The 17531-nt window shown below is 50.0% G+C and overlaps 1 protein-coding gene across 1 annotated transcript; it reads right to left on the reverse strand.

The window, feature by feature from the left end:
• Positions 1 to 13929: 13929 nt before the first annotated feature.
• On the reverse strand, positions 13930 to 17043 carry RAB40B (RAB40B, member RAS oncogene family). Its single transcript, XM_023583885.1, is given in 9 exon segments — positions 13930 to 13964; positions 13967 to 14055; positions 14057 to 14120; positions 14123 to 14194; positions 15747 to 15764; positions 15767 to 15879; positions 15881 to 15963; positions 16538 to 16612; positions 17008 to 17043. Coding segments are annotated over 9 exon segments (585 nt in total).
• Positions 17044 to 17531: the final 488 nt, after the last annotated feature.

Consider the following 17531-nt stretch of genomic DNA (forward strand, 5'->3'; position numbering starts at 1 on the left):
ATTATTTATAACCATATAGACTATAATTATATTATTTTAAGACAAATTTTATTTTAAGACAGAACACATTTCCTTATTTAAAGTTACCACAATATCTTCTACAACTTGCTACATGCATTTAAGTTCCAAGAGTTTATGAGAATTAACCATCCTACTTTAGGACAAAACACACCTTTTAGAAAAAATTTATTAAATTTCAGTCAGCATTCCCACAAACTTTTAACCTTCTTTAATATTTAAGTTTTACATCCTTCATTTTATCCTGTGAAGAAAAATAAACTATTCATTTCAATCTAGGCAAAAACAACTTTTTATGAAAAGACTTACAGTAATTTTGTTAATCAAGACTTACAATTTTTATTATTGTAGAGATCTTATTAACATTTAAACTTAAGTATTAATATAAGCACTTATTTAATTTTTGGCCATTTGAATAGAGCTCTTTTAAAAATTTTTATTAATTTATATTACCATCCGAAGGTGTCAAAATATACACTGACATTGAACGAACAGACAAAGACAAACAATTACAACACATTAACAGAAACATACGGTTTACAATTAACTCATAATACTTACTTTCTTACTTTTTTGGTATAGCTGTTTTCAAGTTCTCCATTGTTTTACATCGTAGATTTTACTGTATTTAATATTTCTTCTGGAATCCATGTTGCCTGTAACATGCAAGCTTGTACTTGGAAACATTTTTATTAGTTATCAGCAATCAGTTAAGATAACTTGAGCTGCATAAATGTAGTTAAGCTCTTATTTAGCAGTTTAGACAGACTCTTAACACACATTTTTGGATTACTACTCTGTAAGACTATACTGAGACTTGAATTCCAGGAGTAAACTAGTGATTTAAAACTGAAAATTCCTTTTTAAACTTTGATAAAAATGTTATACTAATTTTATTATCTTGGTTAAATAAGCCCAATCAGAATTAGCATGGAAACAAAACAGAACACCAATGTTGCCATGTTTTTCTCTTTTTCCAGTGGCTTAACTCTATTAACCCCCACTAGCCCACAGCTACATTGTCTTGTAGACAGCAGGGGGTTTGCAGAGTTGCTGCCAGAATTGTTTCCTTATCTTAGTTAACACTTAAATAGAGAGTTTTCTTACAAGCCTGATTTCACTAACAAGGACTTTATTTAGTATTTTTGCCCATTTAAAATCTTTCAGTAGTTTAAAAGGTTTTGGCTCAGGATGAAACTCGACACCCCCTTGTAGATTATTTGTATCTGGTGGTATCGCATGTAATGTTACAGGGAAAGCAGACAATAATTGTGTAACATAAGGCAAAGCATCGGCAACTTCTGAAAACATTTCTAATTTAGGTTTAGTAACAGAAGGCAATTCAGTAGGTGCAGAGGTTTGTACTGGATACACAGAAGGTATTTCATTAGGACACTTCACTGAACTTTTGTTGATGAAAGGGTTAATATCAGGAAGAGGGAAAAAACCTGATGGTTCCCCAATCACCTCAAGCTCCTGTTCTTGTTCCAATTTACTTTCTTTCATTTCAAATTTACTTATGGGCTTAGAAAATACAGTAATTTAATCTTTCTCTCCTTCTTCAGACTGTAAAGGATCTAAGGCTGCCACTCTCTGGTGGCATAAGGTCCATACTGATAATGGAATGAATTCCCTTTTTTGATATGCTCTTCGTAAAGCTTTCCTTACACATTTCCACTGTTTTAAATTTAAAACATTACGCCCCTGAAGCTGAAACCAACCACAATACTTTTGTATTAAAGCAAATAATTCTATTAACTCACAAGTTTTTATAGGCACCCCTCTAGCTTTCAACAAAGTTTTTAACACTTGCAGATATGCCTCCACATGTCCCAGTTGATTACCCATTACCCTGATGACTTCGCGGAAATGTTACTTACTTACTTAATCTTGAAGACTCGAGTCACTCTGCTTTGGATGTCACACACGACCCTCAATGAGGTCTATTCTGCGGTTCCCGATACTGATTTGGAAGCCTCACTAACTTCTTTGGGCCCCACGTTGGGCACCAGATGTTGGAGATTTGGACCCAAAGGGTATCAGGAATGAAAGAAAAAGAGAAGGAGAGAGTGAAACAAAGAGAGAAAGAAAGAGAGAGCTGGGATCAGGGGGTCTGTGAGTAATGACTCCTCAGACAACTTCATCTTCTACATGTGGCATTATATATACTCAAACTATCGAGATAAAAAGCAGTGTAACTACCCATTAACAAGACTTGTCAATTAAAGAACTTATCTCAAACTACAAAGATTTAGTATTTCTTTCAAACTCCAAAGTGTGTTTGCTCATATTTCTCTCTGCCCTGGACAGCTCTGTCCTGTTGACTCGAAAGGCTTAATTGTTGCATTCCTATGTTAAAAGCGTAGCCATGGAAACAGTACGTCTGCCTTTGCAAGATCACCATGCCTCAGTTTCCAACAATCTGTGTCTCTTTTTGTTACATCATCTTGCTGTGTCAGCTCTCCACGTGTGCGGCACCATTCCTGGGCAGGCTTCACTTTCTTTCACGCTGGGCGGCTCTCCTTATGGGGCGCACTCCTTGCGCGTGGGGCTCCCCTACGCGGGGACACCCCTGCGTGGCACGGCACTCCTTGCGCACATCAGCACTGCACGTGGGCCAGCTCCACACCGGTCAAGGAGGCCTGGGGTTTGAACCGTGGACCTCCCATGTGGTAGACGGACGCCCTAACCACTGGGCCAAGTCCGCTTACCTTGATGTGTTTTTGAGATAATTGTTCTGTTACTAAAACATGAAGGGCATTAAGTTTTGCTATTGAAAGGGACCATTGATCAGCCCATATGGGTGTATCTGTGAGCCAAGTTATGGGTATTGTACTTTACTTCAATGGTCTCTATGGTAAATTTTCCTGATTAGAATTTTGCTCATTCATATCTGACCCAAGTCCTCTACGATCTCCTTTTTTCCTAGTATTGTACTGCATATCCATATACACAGTTTTTTGCTTGTTCTGATAAGGTGGGTATATGGACGAATGCTCCCCACTGTCCTAGTAAGTTGTGTCCCCACAGATTGACCAACGTCAGCAACATATGGCTATAAAGTGGATGTTTGTCCATCTGGACCCAACACATCAAATATACTGGTACTTTGATAAACATCAGTCATTGTTCCAATTCCAGTAAATACAGTGGGTACATTTTGCAATGTCCAGGATTGGGGCCAATACCGTTTAGCAATGATAGATACATCAGCACCTGTGTCTACCAAACCAAAAAACATTTTCCATTAATTGTGATAGTAGCTTCAGGCCTATCATCGCCTACAAAGGTTTGCCAATGTATTTCATTCCCTGTGGATCCAGATCCTCCTTTCCTTGTAAAAGGAAGGGCTAATGGTTTACGGTAAGGTAAGAGAAGCACTTGAGCAATACTTGAACCCGACTTACTGCTTGTACCGTTACTTTTATTTCCTCTTTATAACTACGGCCTATAATTTAATTTGTACTAACAGTCCTTTCACAGTCAAGCTGCTGCTGCCCACAGTCAATCCGACCGTAGCAGGCGGCAGAGGTCCCTTTACACCTGTACTGTAGTTTATAGACCCATTGCTGGTGTTATAAGTTTGTTTCCGTAGAAGATAAATCGACGGCTGCACTGCCTCTCGTAGCCGCTCTTAGTTCAGAAACTGGGATGCGTGCTGTTGGCCGTCGCTGCCTGGGTTCTTTTCGGCCAGGCTCACATTGTTTGTCCTAGGGCCCTGAGTTAGGCCGGCAAAGCGGTTTCCCGATGATAAAATTGGGGCCCTATTCTTATGAAATTTAGATTTACAATCATTAGCCCAGTGAAAGCCTTTTTTACAGACTGGGCAGCTTTTTGATGGGGCTCTTTTTCCTGTTTTCCAAGGGGTTTGAGTAACGTAAGTTCTACAATCCTTTTGGAAATGGCCAGGCTTCCCGCATTTAAAACAGCTCCCCTTTTTTCACTGCCGTTTTTGATTTCCTCTAACAGCAGCAGCAAGCACCTTCACCTGGTGGGCAGTAGAGCCTGTGTCCTGGCAGGCCTTCACACAGTCCTGACCTGACCCCCCGCAGCCTTTACGGGTCTAATTGCCTTTCACACTCACCGTTAGCCTGATCAAAAGCAAGAGCCAATAGCACCGATTCTCGAGCTTCAGGACTATCAACAGTCTTTTATTTTTTTTTATTTTTTATTTTTTAAAGATTTATTTTTATTTATTTAATTCCCCTCCCCTCCCCCGGTTGTCTGTTTTCTGTGTCTTTTTGCTGCGTCTTGTTTCTTGTTTCTTTGTCCGCTTCTGTTGTCGTCAGCGGCACGGGAAGTGTGGGCGGCGCCATTCCTGGGCAGGCTGCTCTTTCTTTCGTGCTGGGCGGCTCTCCTTATGGGGCACACTCCTTGCGCGTGGGGCTCCCCTACGCGGGGGACACCCTGCGTGGCGTGGCACTCCTTGCGCGCATCAGCACTGCGCATGGGCCAGCTCCACATGGGTCAAGGAGGCCCGGGGCTTGAACCGCAGACCTCCCATGTGGTAGACGGATGCCCTAACCACTGGGCCAAAGTCCGTTTCCCTCAACAGTCTTTTAAAGGATGTCAGCTAATCGAGCCACAAATTCAACATACGGTTCATTGACTCCTTGTATTATTTTTGCAAAAGATTGAGTGGGCTTCCCAGGAGCACAAATGCATCTCCAAGGAGCTAAGCAAGCCAGTCTAACGTGAACTACAGCAACATCATCATGCTGTAACTGCCTCTGAACCCCGGCCCAACCTCCTGCCTAGCAAGTGTTCAGCAGAGATGAGTACTGGAGGATTTGGGGCGGCATTTCTTCATGCCGTCCTGTTCGCCTCATCAGTCCACCAGGTTTTAAAGTGTACAAATTCTGCAGGGTTCAATACTGTGCCAGCCAGCATCTCCCAATCCCAAGGAATTAATCTATCTGCCTGTGCCATGCCTTGAACTAGTCCTATGGTGTAAGGGGAATTAGTCCCATACTGAGCACATGCCTGCTTCAGATCCTTTAGTAACTTAAACAGTACGGTCTCATGATGGAAATCAATACCTCCTTGAGGGTTGTTTATATCTGGAGGTATTGGGCGAATAGTTACTGGAAATGCGGATAACAATTGCATAGCCTCAGGATCTCCCTGCCTGGATCCTTGTAACAGACACTGCACCATAGGTGTAGCAGGGGCCGGATTAGGCACAAAAACTCTATTAGCATAAGGCATAGCATCAATAGCATTGGAGAAAATTCCCGGTGCTGTAGGCATGGTGTTTACCTGAGATGACTCAGCTGCACCTGCGGATGGCTTGGTGCAAAACTTAGGGAACGCCAAAGGACTGGAAATATGCAGGTCAGACATTTCTCAGATCTCATCCTCCTTGTCCTTACTCAAAAAAGGATTTGTTTCCAAGTGTGGCACAAAACAATGAGATTCCTCTAATTCTGCCTCATCCTGCCCCTCTCCATCTGCTTTATTTGCACAGGGACCTGTTTCTATGGCGTGTTTGGAGTATACGTTAATCTCTTCCCCATCTCCCATCTGCGGGTCTAACGCAGCAGCCATCTGTTGGCCTAAAGCCCAAACTGATGGGGGAATAGATTCTCCCTTTTGATAGGCTCTGCGTAAAGCTTTATCACTTGTCTCCACTGTTTTAAATTCAAAAGATTTTTACTTTGTGTTTGACATCAACAGCAATGTTTTTGAACTAAAGCAAAGAGTTCTAACCAATCAGATGTTTTTACTGGCACCCCCATAGTATTTAATAAAGTTTTCAGCACTTGCGAATATTCTTCCAAACGTCCCGTTGATTACCCATACCCTGATGACTTTGCAGAAATGTTATTTACTTACTTAATCTTGAAGACTGGAGTCCCTCTGCTTTGGACATCTCCATGGACCCTCGACGAGGTCTTTTCCGTGGGCTCCCGATATGGCTTTGGAAGACTCACTTTTTTCAGACTCACTTCTTCGGGCCCCACGTTGGGCGCCACTTGTTGGAATCATCAACCCGAAGGGTATCGGGAATGAAAGACAAAGAGAGATTGAGATCAGGGGATCTGAGAGCATTGAAGCCTCAAGCTCATCAGACAACTTTATTATTTCCAAATGGCATTATATAAACTCAAGCTATTGGAAGCATAAGCAAAACACGCAGCTGCACAGTAAAAATTCTCACAAGCTGCAGGACTACAAAATCTTATCTCAGAGTACAAGGTCCTAGTGCTCCTTCAAACTACAAAGTGTGTTTTCTCATATTTCTCCCTGCCCCGGGCCGCTTTAGTCCAATTGACCAGAAAGGCTTAATTGCTGCATTCCTGTGTTAACAACGTAACCATGGAAACAGCACCGCCGTGCCTTTGTTTCCTGCATGAGACATTTGAAACGTCTGAGAAATAGTTAGTCCCTTATGTTTATAAGCTGTATGGGTTATGTTGGCAGTGAAGGCCGCAGAAGAAAATGACAATGACAAATTTGGGAAGAGTTTTCTCTAGGGTTCCCTTTATATTTCAATTAAATTTTCTGCATATTCACCACCAAAATGTGCATCTAGTCCCTCTTACCACATTCTGTATTGGGGTTTGTTTTATTTTGCAAAACTGCCACTTTGATTTGTTATAGCACTTTCCACCATGAAACGTAATTTATTTCCTTGTCGTCTGAGTTTGGGCTGTCATAACAAATTACCGCCAACTTAACACAACAAACATGTGTTCTCTCACAGTTTGGGGGCCAGAAGTTTTAATCGAGGCAGGGCCTCCCTCTGAGGGCTGGAGGGGATCCATCTGCCACTTTCCGTTCCTTGGTGTGGAAGTTTGAGATTATTTTACAAATCCCCAAAAGAGAAATAGCATGTCTTTTAACTAAGCTGTTTCTGTGGGTGAGAAGCCCTTTGATTGCACTAAAACCAGTTGAGGGTCCTTGATTAGATCACTTGATAAGATTGATTAGGGCCTTTGATTGGACCACGGCAGTGCAGCAAGGTTCATGTTGAATATCCACCCTCCTGCTGGCTCTGATAAAAATAGAGGCACAGAAACACACACAGACACAAGAAAAGAAAGTCGCCTATTTGATCCTGCCATGTGAGAGAGAACTAGAGGACCACTTACACGCGGACCCGCAAGAGGCTAGGCCCACCGAGCAGCTCAAGAGGAGACGGTGAGCCTGGAGGGGAAGGCGGGACCTCGGCGGAGCTCGGCACATCTCGCTTCACCACGCACCCAGGCACCAGAGCCACCAGCGGTTTTTGTGGTGAGAAACACCTCTCACAGTGCCTTGGTTTGCACTTTTTGTGGCCTTGGAACTGTAAGCTTTTACCCCAAATAAACCCCTTTATAAAAACCAACCCATTTCTGGTACTTTGCATCGGCAGCCACTTGGCAAACGAGAACACTTGGCTTGCGGCCACATCACTTCTCTCTGCATCTCCGTGTGTGTGTTTCAAAGCTCCTCTCCTTCAAAGGACAGCGGCCAGTGGACTTTGGGCCCGCCGCAGACGCAGCGTGACCTCGTCTCATCCTTAATCACATCAGCAAAGACCCCATCTCCAGCAAAGGCCCATTCACAGGTACCAGGGTGAGGGCACGGGCAGATTGGGGGACACCATTCAACCCTCTGCTTGCCTCCCTCCTGGTGGCGTGAGGCGCCTGCGAGGAGCCTTGGGTGGGGGCTTTTCCGTCCCCTCCTGCCCAGTGGGCGATTGGCGCAATTCACGCGCCCCGCAGCCACCCCCCACCCTCCCTGCAGCCACACCTCCCCAGCGACAGGAAGGGTGGGTACGAGGTAGGCCTGGCACTAGGGACGCACCGCCTGCCGGGAGTGCTGTGGCGGCGACAGGCCCCCGACCACTACACGGCCATCTTGCGCAGGTGAATTCTGCGTTCCCAGCCTTTGCACCCCTCGGCATGGGCGGGTCTAGGGGCAGACGGGGACGCACAGCACGTCGCCATTAGGGGGGGCTGGGCAGGGCCAGCCTCTGTGGAAGCCCCTGCCCTCTAGGGCAGGACGGAGGCATGGGGGAATGGCAGAACCGGGGACCTAATGACGCACAAGTCCCGGAGTGAGGGGTCCTCAGAGGTCGACGCCCTCGCCACCCGCGTGCCACAGAGGAGGACAGCAGGAGGGGCGGGCAGGTGTGCTTCGCAGCCAGGCGAGGGCGACCAGCGGCCAGAGCCAGGTTCTGGGACAACAGGCCCAAGCACACTTGAGATCCTCTTTCTGCAAAAGTAGATGAAGTAGGGGAAGCGGCTGTGGCTCAGTGGACTGGGCTCCCGTCTTCCATGTAAGAGACCCTGGGTTCGCGGCCCAGGGCCGCCTCATGAAGGCAGGTTGTCCTGCACCCACAGAGAGCTGACGCGCCCAGAGAGCTGACGCGCCCGTGGAGAGCTGGCACAGCATGATGCCGCAACAAAAAAGGAAACAAGCAGACACAGAAGAAAGCACAGCAAATGGACACAGAGGGCAGACAGCGAGCAAGCCGCAAGGGAGGTGGATAAATTAAAAAAAAAAAAGTAGACAAGTAGGACATTCCAGAATCAAGTCTTTAAATGATGTCTGTTGCACATGTAGGTGTCAGTGGAGTTTGATACATAAGTCAGATAATAAACCAGATAAAATATTCATTTATGTATTTTATACTTTTCCATATAATCAAGTTGTGCAGCAAAGGACTAACCTTGTCCCCAGCTCCCGGGCAGTGCCTGCTGAGCCGTCCGAATGTCCTGCCTGGAAGAGGGTCTTGGATTACTTGGGGGCTTGGCCCCTACCGGAAGGTTTTAGCCAACAGTCTCAGGCCTCGGGGAATCGGCTTGACTCTGGGGGCTGGAGGCCAAGGCCAAGCACCCCGGCGGTCAGCTGTGCCTCCGTGCTCTGCACCCCAAGGTTTGCCGGCAGTGCTCGGCGTGTGCCTCCCACACTGCCCACCTGGCACCTAAGTGTCCCCTCCCCTGTGTCCTTTCTCTGTCCCAACGCTGACCGCAGAAGGGCTTTCCTGAGTGCTGTGTGTCCCCCGCACCCAGAGCCTGCTGGTGGCCTTGGGGACGCGCCAACTCTCCCAGCAGATCCTTTCCTTGGGCAGGGACGCAGCTCCCTCCCCCTTCTCTGGGGTCCAGTGGCCAAATCTGCTGGACGTCAGACACCAGGAAGTGGCATCTGGTGTTTTGTATCACAGGAGGGAGACCCCACTGCCCCGTGTCCCCGCAAGCCTTGCTTGGTCTGGGCGGCCGCTGGGCAGCTCGGGGGCCAGAGGGGCGGCCAGGGTGCTGAGGCCTCTTCTGGGGCGGGGCTCGCACAGGGACTGGGCCCAGCCCACACGCCCACGCAGGGGCAGGGCCCCTGGGGTCCCCGACGGGAGGGCCAGCCTGTTCACCTGCATGCCGTCTGCAGGGAGGGGAGGGGGCCTGGGGAGCAGCGTCAGGAAACTCCTCCACTCCCTCCGTGCGGCTCCCTCCTCGCTCTCTCCTCCCCTCTCTTTTCCTCTCCCCTCCCTCTTTCCCCGTCTTTCCCTCCCTTTCTCCTTGCTCTCTCCCCTACTCCCTCTCTCCCCCCTTCCTCCTTTCCTTCCCTTCATCTCACTCCTTCTCTCCCTCCCTCTCTCCTCCACTTTCCCTACTCCCTCTCTATTCCTCATCTTCCCCTTTCTCTCTGGCAAAGAGACCACAGCTGTCATCTCTCCGTCATCGGAGCTCCCTGGGGCAGGGGTCCCATCTGCTCACCTTGGAGCGCCAGCTCCACCAGGAGCGACTGCACACAGCAGGTGCTCAGCAAACCTCAGTGAAGGAACCAGGAAAGGAGCAGAAGGGTCGGCGCTAAGTGGTGGGTGGGCCAGCACGGCCTCCTCGGCGGGGTGGTTTCTGTGGAGGGTCTCGGGCTCCCTGGGCACCGCAGCCTCCTTGGAGAGTGAGGAGGGGCGCTCGTCCCACGGCTGGGGAGGGTCCTCCAGGATGCTCAGGTAGGCTGGAAATCCCGAGAAGCCCGTCCACTAAAGGAAGAGAGGAACAGGAGGGGCAGAGCTGCCCACGTGGGCCTTCCGGAAGGGCCCCCTGCCCGGGAGGACAAAGGACACGTGCGGGGGCTTCCCTGGGTCCCTCCAGAGAAGATGGCCTCCCCTGGCAGGGCGCAGGGCGCAGGGCGCAGGGCAGAGCGCCTCGCGGGGCTTCCACTCAGCCTTTGCCTGCAGTTCCCACGGTTCCTGGGGACGTTGAACCCCATCCTGCCCAGGCGCTGGACCCTCCTGGGCCTGGCCCCAGACCCTCAGGGACCCCACTGGCTGCGGCCACATCCCCTCTCAGCTTCCGTTCCATCCTCTTGGAATAAAGGCCGTGCTCCCCATCTCTAAGGAACCCTTCAATTTCTAAAATCCTTTCAAGTGTTAATGGAAAATGAGGCTACCTGGACATTTCCTCATTTCAAGCTTTGTGTTTTGTTTTTTCTCCTGTGGCTTTTTTTTTTTTAATTTTTAAAATTTATTTTTAAAAGATACATAAATCACACAAAATATTACATTAAAAATATATAGGGGATTACCATATACCCCACTCCCCACACCCCCCACTTCTCCCACATCATATTCTCTCTTTAATGTGGCACATTCCTAGCAACTGGTGAGCACAATCTGGAGCATTGCTATACAGCATGGATTATAGTTTACATTGTAGTTTACACTCTCTGCCAGTCCATTCGGTAGGTTATGGCAGGATATATAATGTCCTGCATCTGTCCCTGCAATATCACTCAGGACAACTCCAAGTCCTGAAAATGCCCCCATATCACACCTTTTTCCCTCTCCCTGCCTTCAGCAACTCCAGTGGCCACGGTCTCCTCATCAATGATACAATTTCTTCCACTGCTAGAATCACAATAATTCTGTAGAATACCATTAAATCCACTCTAGTCCATGTTTTATTCCCCAATCCTGAGGACTCTAGGATGGTGATGACCAATCTATCTCTTAACTGAGAGGGGCTTTGATCCCACACGGCTGACGGATAGGACTCTCCTGCTTGCATTTGTAGACTCTCTCAGTTCCTTGGTGTGCTTGTTGTCCATCCTCACCTCCCTGTCAGCTGACCTGGGTAAGTCCAACGAACTGGAGAGTAGGTGCTGCAACTCCGTTGAGGCTCAGGGGCCAGCTGGCACATGGACAGCCCAGAGATTCAAGTTTACTGGACATATACCCACTAACCCCAGCACCAACCACAGGTTCAAATGACAGGGACAGAAGAGGCATATGTAAAGAAGTCGCTTCTGAGTCCAGCTCTGCCATACTCAGGAGCACAAACTCCAAAGTAGGGCCCACTGGCAAGGCACCAAACTCTGGAGCCACTGCCATGACTGTAGGACCTGGGTATTTCCATAGCCCTCAGAAGCACCACTACCTGGGATTATATCTACTTTAGCTGTCTATGAGATCTTGCTGAGACGTCTGTAAACGCCACCCTCTGATGAACTCCTGACTCATTTTGAAGTCTCTTAGCCATATAAATTCATTTGTCTTTACCATTTCCCCCTTTTATTCAAGGTCTTTTTCCAGTTGCATCACCAGCTGGTGCTTGGTAGTAATCCCTTGGTGCCAGGGAGGCTCATCCCCAGGAGTCATGTCCCACACTGAGGGGAAGGTAATGCATTTACATGCTGAGTTTGGCTTAGAGAGTGGCCACATTTGAGCAACACAGAGGCTCTCAGGAGGTAACTCTTAAACACCCTGTCACCCTAGGCCAAGTTGAAATTTCCAGCGCAAAAGGCTCCTAAGCACAGTCATCAGTATCAAGGGCCCATCGATGGACCATCCTTCTACACTGGTCGTTGCCCCTGCACTTGATTGTTGCTGTTCCACTGGAGAATGCAGCAGAGCTCCAGGATGGGAACTCTCCACTCCCTCAGTTGTCACATGAATCTCTACCCACTGTGGCCATACCCAACATATCTCTATACCTTACACGTATGTCCTGGTGAACTCTCTCCCATGCATGCCCCATCAATGACACCCCACACCAGTGCTCCTCCCCTGCCACAGTTGAACCCCTCTGTGATCCAAAACTTCTTAAAAAATGAAGCCTAATATATTGCCAAATTCAATTAATAGTAAAATGAGATGGTAATGATAGGTTTAAACATAAGAAATAAAATACATAATAATAAAGAAAAACTAAAACAGTAAAAAAATAGGGTATTAAAAAATGAAAAATATTAAAACAATTTTTTTTGGACATCTTGCCTTTCATCGCTGTGATAGCTGTTGTCCTGTATGTAAAGTGGCAATTTCTTCTATTTCTTCCTCAGTGTCTTACTTTTTTTTCCCATTATGTCTTCAAAGAAGTTTCAAGTCACAGTGAAATCACACACAGAATAGAGGGGACTCCCATATACCCAACATCCTCCCCTTTTCCTACTTCCCTATTAATGATCTTTTTACAGGTGGATGGTACATTTGTTACAACTGATGTACAAATACTGAAACACAGCTACCACCCATGGTCAGTAGTTTACATTATGCTTTACACTTTAGGCCACACACTTATAAATGTTTGGCGGTCTTTCCACGGCCTGCATCCATCACTGCAGGACCATGCAGAACGCCTCCGTCGCCCCCAGCTACCCCCTTTTCCATCTGTTCTATCCCTCCCTCCCCCCTCGGGGCGACTGCGGCTCCCGGAGCCTTCCGCACCCACCATCCAGCGGCACCTCCAGGCGTGAGAGCCCCGCGCTGGCGGTTTTGCAAGTCAGCACGACTCTTGGGCCCTTATGGGCGGTAAGGGGCGGGCAGGGGAGCCCACGAGTGGCCCGAGAGTGCCTCCGTGCGGCTGCCCCCCTGAGCCAGCTCCGAGGCTTCCACTCGTACCCCTCCTTCCTCCACAGCAGGGGCTGTCAACAAGGGCTCCCTGAGCTCGAACGGAAATGCAAAAAAACATTACTCCTGTGGGGACGCGTTGGTGTGGGTGTGATACGTTTATTAAATAACACACAGTACAGAATGGATTTAGCGAGGGGTCCTTGGTTCTCACCTGACTGGCAAAGGGTCCCTGGAACAAAAAAGGTTAAGGACCCCTGCTCGACAGGAAGAGGGATCAAGAAGGAATCCTTGTCGACATCTCATCTCATACTCACGCACTCTTACTGTATGCGAAGCCTGTACCAGGTGACAAAGCAAACGAGGCAAAGGGCCAGATAAAACACAGAAAATTAGAAAGAGCCAGCCGAAAACTCTACCAAGAGAGAAACAAGTATGCCTTTTATTGTTAAGAAACATCTTAAATAATAGTGCTAATTTCATTTCTTAGTGAAATGGCTCATCGGTGATATTTTCCTTGACAATCAGCGGTAAATATTGTTGACTCAACACAACTGGAGAGATCTTTGGCATTTTCTTCCCGCAGCTTCATAACCTGTAGAACGTCTTGTACAAAAAAAGGTAGATTTACACAAAAATAAGCATATAAATCACTTATTAATCCCAAAATGTAGTAAATGACACAGCAAAAACATTATCGAGTGCGCTCTATACATAAACTGGGCAGATCTGTCGGGTGTTAACTGCACATCTGCAGTGTTTTAAAATTAGTGTTTTGATGTTAAAATGGAGGTTTACAAAAAGGTTTTCTCTAATTTATCCCTCTCGCACTGCTTTTTAAAGTCCCTTGAATTTATGCTCTCCTCACTTCATTCTTACATAACCAGTCATTTTAGCGAAAAAGCTGCGCTGCAAGGCTGACCAAAGTCCCATTCCAAACGTCCAGGTCCTGTTACCAAGAACCGAGCAGGTTCCTACTGTCACCTCCACAGACACAGGTCGGGACGAAACTCGACAGTGCGCACTCCGGGCCCCTCGGGCGGCGGCAGTGGAAGCGGCTGCTTCTGGAATTGACCGCCTCTGCCTTTGGGGGTAACCGTCAGCTCCTCCTCCAGAGCCTCCGTTGCTCCCCGGCGGCCTCAGGACATTTTGCAGCTGCTCCTGGCACAGCTCCTGGCGGGCTCTGGGGCCGGCGGGGGGCCTTCCCCCTGGGCAGGCCGCTCCTTCTGTGCGCGGCGCCGGCCGCCAGCGGGTAGGGGGCCGGGCACCCAGGCGTTGAGGCCGCTGGCCGTGGAGGAGGACTTGAGGTGGCTTCTCATGGCGGCCGGGAGGGCAGCCTGTCCCCGTGGTGCGCGGCCGTGCAGGACACGACCACGGGGCAGCCCAGGTCCTGCAGGCTCAGCACTGGAGGAGAACCGGGGACCCCACTGGGCTCAGGCGGCCCTGGAGCCGGAGGCGCCGACTCTTACCGCATGAATTCCGCTTTAAATCCCACAGAGAGTCACTTCTGGGCTTCTCTGCTCTTCCTTTGAGGGGATCATTTTGGCAAAAAGCACGTCGCTTTTTGCATTATTTACTTTTAATTGGTCTTGTTTTCAAATAGAGGAACTGGAGAGAGAGATGCGCATGGACGGTTTTGGTTTATTTGTTCTTTAGGAGGTACTGGAGATTGAACCCAGGACCTCGTAAATAAGAAGCAGGCGCTCAACCACTGAGCTACATCCGCTCCCCTCAAGAAGGGGTTTTAATGTAATGTTACTTGCATTTAGACTATAATATTCAAATTCCACATTGCTAATCTATTCAGAAACACGTGTTCTGACACAAGACCCCCGCACAGCTTCCCCTCCAAATCTGAGAGGAGCTGCTGGCCCAGAAACAGCCCGACGAAAGCCCCCCCACGGGAAACGCACAGGCTCCAGAAAACAGGTTTCAAAAAAATTATTTTTTTTTTATCACTTGTGTGGCTGACCTCACAACCGGGACCTCATATTTTCTGAATGTAACATTTAGAAAAAAAATAAAGAAGGAAAAAAACACAAAAAACAGATGATCAGTTTCATAAATGCTTATTTGTGAGCACACTGGGGAGTGCTCACGGCGCCCGTTCCCAGCCCGGGGAGGGAGTGGGGCTCACGGCGCGCGCTGGGGCAGGGCTTACCTCTCACTCCTGAAGTTGTGTCACGACAACAGACGACACCGGAAATCCCGAAGGGAGAAAGCACAGGTCTCCAAGTGTTGGCTTGTTTTAAAACCAAGGGTTCCGACACAGCTCTTCAGCACAGTGGTCAACGAGGGGTGATCCGGGTAGTGTTTGGGGACATTTTCGGTCGTCACAACGCAGGGTGGTTGTGCTGAGGCCAGAACCCTGTTTTAGAAGAACGACGGTTTGCTCAACTGATTCTGTGCTATTTGTCCACTTCATCTTTTGAAAGTAATAAGCTGACAAGTTACTCAAAGGCAAACAACGACAGCTGCGCTAATCAGAAGGAGGTTTCCACAAAGCCTAGGAAATACCAGGATGCAGGTCTCTAGCTGTGGAACGCTGTGGAATTTGGATATTACATTCTAACTGCAAATCACATTACAGGAAAGAAACCCCGCGCCCTTCTAGCTCTCAGGTTCCTCTCCTTGTAAACAGAATCGGGTGGAAAGTGAAGAACTCATGACGTGGCACCCTTTTCCCCAAAATCACCCACGAGGAGCCCGGCAGGGACGGCAGCGGCACGCCCTGGCCCTCCCCAGCGTGGTCTCTGCCTGGGTGTCCCTTCTCCCCGCAACACCCACAGCAGCCTCGGAGCTTGCACACCCAGGAACCCTGCCGGGGGCGCCCCCCGCCGTGAGCACAAGTGTCAGCGACTCCCCCGCGTGTACGCCCACGGAGCCGTTTAGTTATTTGTCCCAAGTCGGACGGGTTTCCCCCTCGGGATGGGACCCGCCTCTGGGACGCGCCTACCCTTGCCGGGCCTCCAGGGCCGTCCATCCCGAGCCGCAGCAGCACGGTCCGCACCAGCTCCGCGGAGGATGCGGTGACGTTGAAGTTGCACAGCGGGCTGACCTCGAGGAAGGTCACGGCCTGGAGGCGGCGCAGCCTGGGCCTGTTCCGTGGAGACCTGCGCCTGAAAGCCGAGGGCAGGCCTTCCCCACCAGGGTCTCAGGGACCCCGGCGCGTGCTGCAGGACAAGAGAGGGCATTCCGTCGTGGCTGGGGTGACCGCTGCCCTTCCGGCCACAGCCAGAGCGCTGCCCAGTGACCCACCCGCTCCCACGCAGAGCACGTGCCTCCTTCCTGCCAGGGCGGGGGCCCGGCCTCCGTGCCGAGGTCAGAGGCTGTCCGGGGTCACTGCCTGAGGCCCACCCGCTGGCCCAGCTGCAGGGTGGAAGGCAGCGCTCGGCTGTCCACCTGGGCCCTCCACGACCAAACCCCCCACCCCACGGCTGCCCCTCTGCCCTGCAGAACCCTGGGAACCTGGCCTGTGGCCAGGGGAAGGTGCTGGAAGGCTGGTGGGCAGGGGCTTGGCATGCCCTCTGCACAGGGGTGTGTCTGCAGGTGACGCTGGAGCCGCCTTGGGGGCTCCGGGAAAAAGGCAGACAGCGGCATTTTGAGGACAAAAGAGTGCGTGGCAGGTGGCACCGAGGTCACTGCCCCTGAGCCCTCTGGGACCCGTGCTGGGCTGAGGCCCCTGCCCCGTGCTCCGCCCCCGTCCCAGCCCCCAGGGGCTCTGGCAGAAGCGTCACTGCGCCACACCTCATCAATGTCCTTAATCCATCCTTGATGCCCGAAAGACCAGCGGTTTGCAACGTCGTAGACCAGAATCACGCCCTGGGGAGAGACCAGCAGACTGAGAAGACGGCCGAGCCACAGGCACGGGACACACTAAATGTGTGTATTTTAACACAGAAAATACTGTTTTGATTTATTTACCAAACTTAACTGTTGTGTGGTTATTTCCAACATTTCATAAGCTCATCAACAAACTCCAAGCTTCCAGGGGAACCAGAATCGGAACTTGTGTTCCGCACACCTCAGACCTCTTCCGGGACACGGAATGCGGGGACGCTGCAGGAGTCACCACTGCGTGACCGGGACAGAGCGCACATGCACCACACACGCGCTGCACATGTGCACACACGCACCACACACGTGCACACACACCACACACGTCACACAGCCCCGGTGCTGAGGCAGGCCCCAGCCCCCCAGACGCCCCGCGGCACGTTGCAGACGCCGCCGTCGGGCTTTAAGCGCCGCATGAGCACCGTGAGGGGCGGTCAGCTGGCATGCCAGCCGTGGTCTGCCCGAGGCCGCCGCGCCCCGTTAGCGCAGGGAAGCGCCGCGCCGCCCGCGAGCAGGGGCGGGAGAGGGTGCAGAGTCCTCCCTGCGCCGCCGTGTCCCTGAAAAAGACACAAGAAGACACGAGGTAAAGGTCAGTCCTTGTTCCTGACAGCAGGGCCACGGTGGGCGCTCCGCAGCTGTCGCCGCCACCTCACTGGAGCCATGAGGGGCGCCACGCTGTCCCCACGGGGCGTGGTGAGCGGCACCGCCACGGGCTTCCCTCGTTTTAAAAGTCAAACTGTTGTGGAATTTAAGAGAAGTTCAATTATTTGAGTATAGAGAGGCCAGGACTCAGGAATGATTTTGAGAAGGAAAAATGGTTTATTGACGGCCGGCCGGACTCGGGAGCTTTCTGTTTGAATCCCGAGCCCGGAACAAGATTTTCAAACGTCTTTTATACAGAGAG

Source organism: Dasypus novemcinctus, chromosome 21 (genome assembly GCF_030445035.2).
Source record: "Dasypus novemcinctus isolate mDasNov1 chromosome 21, mDasNov1.1.hap2, whole genome shotgun sequence".
Lineage (NCBI taxonomy): Eukaryota > Metazoa > Chordata > Mammalia > Cingulata > Dasypodidae > Dasypus > Dasypus novemcinctus.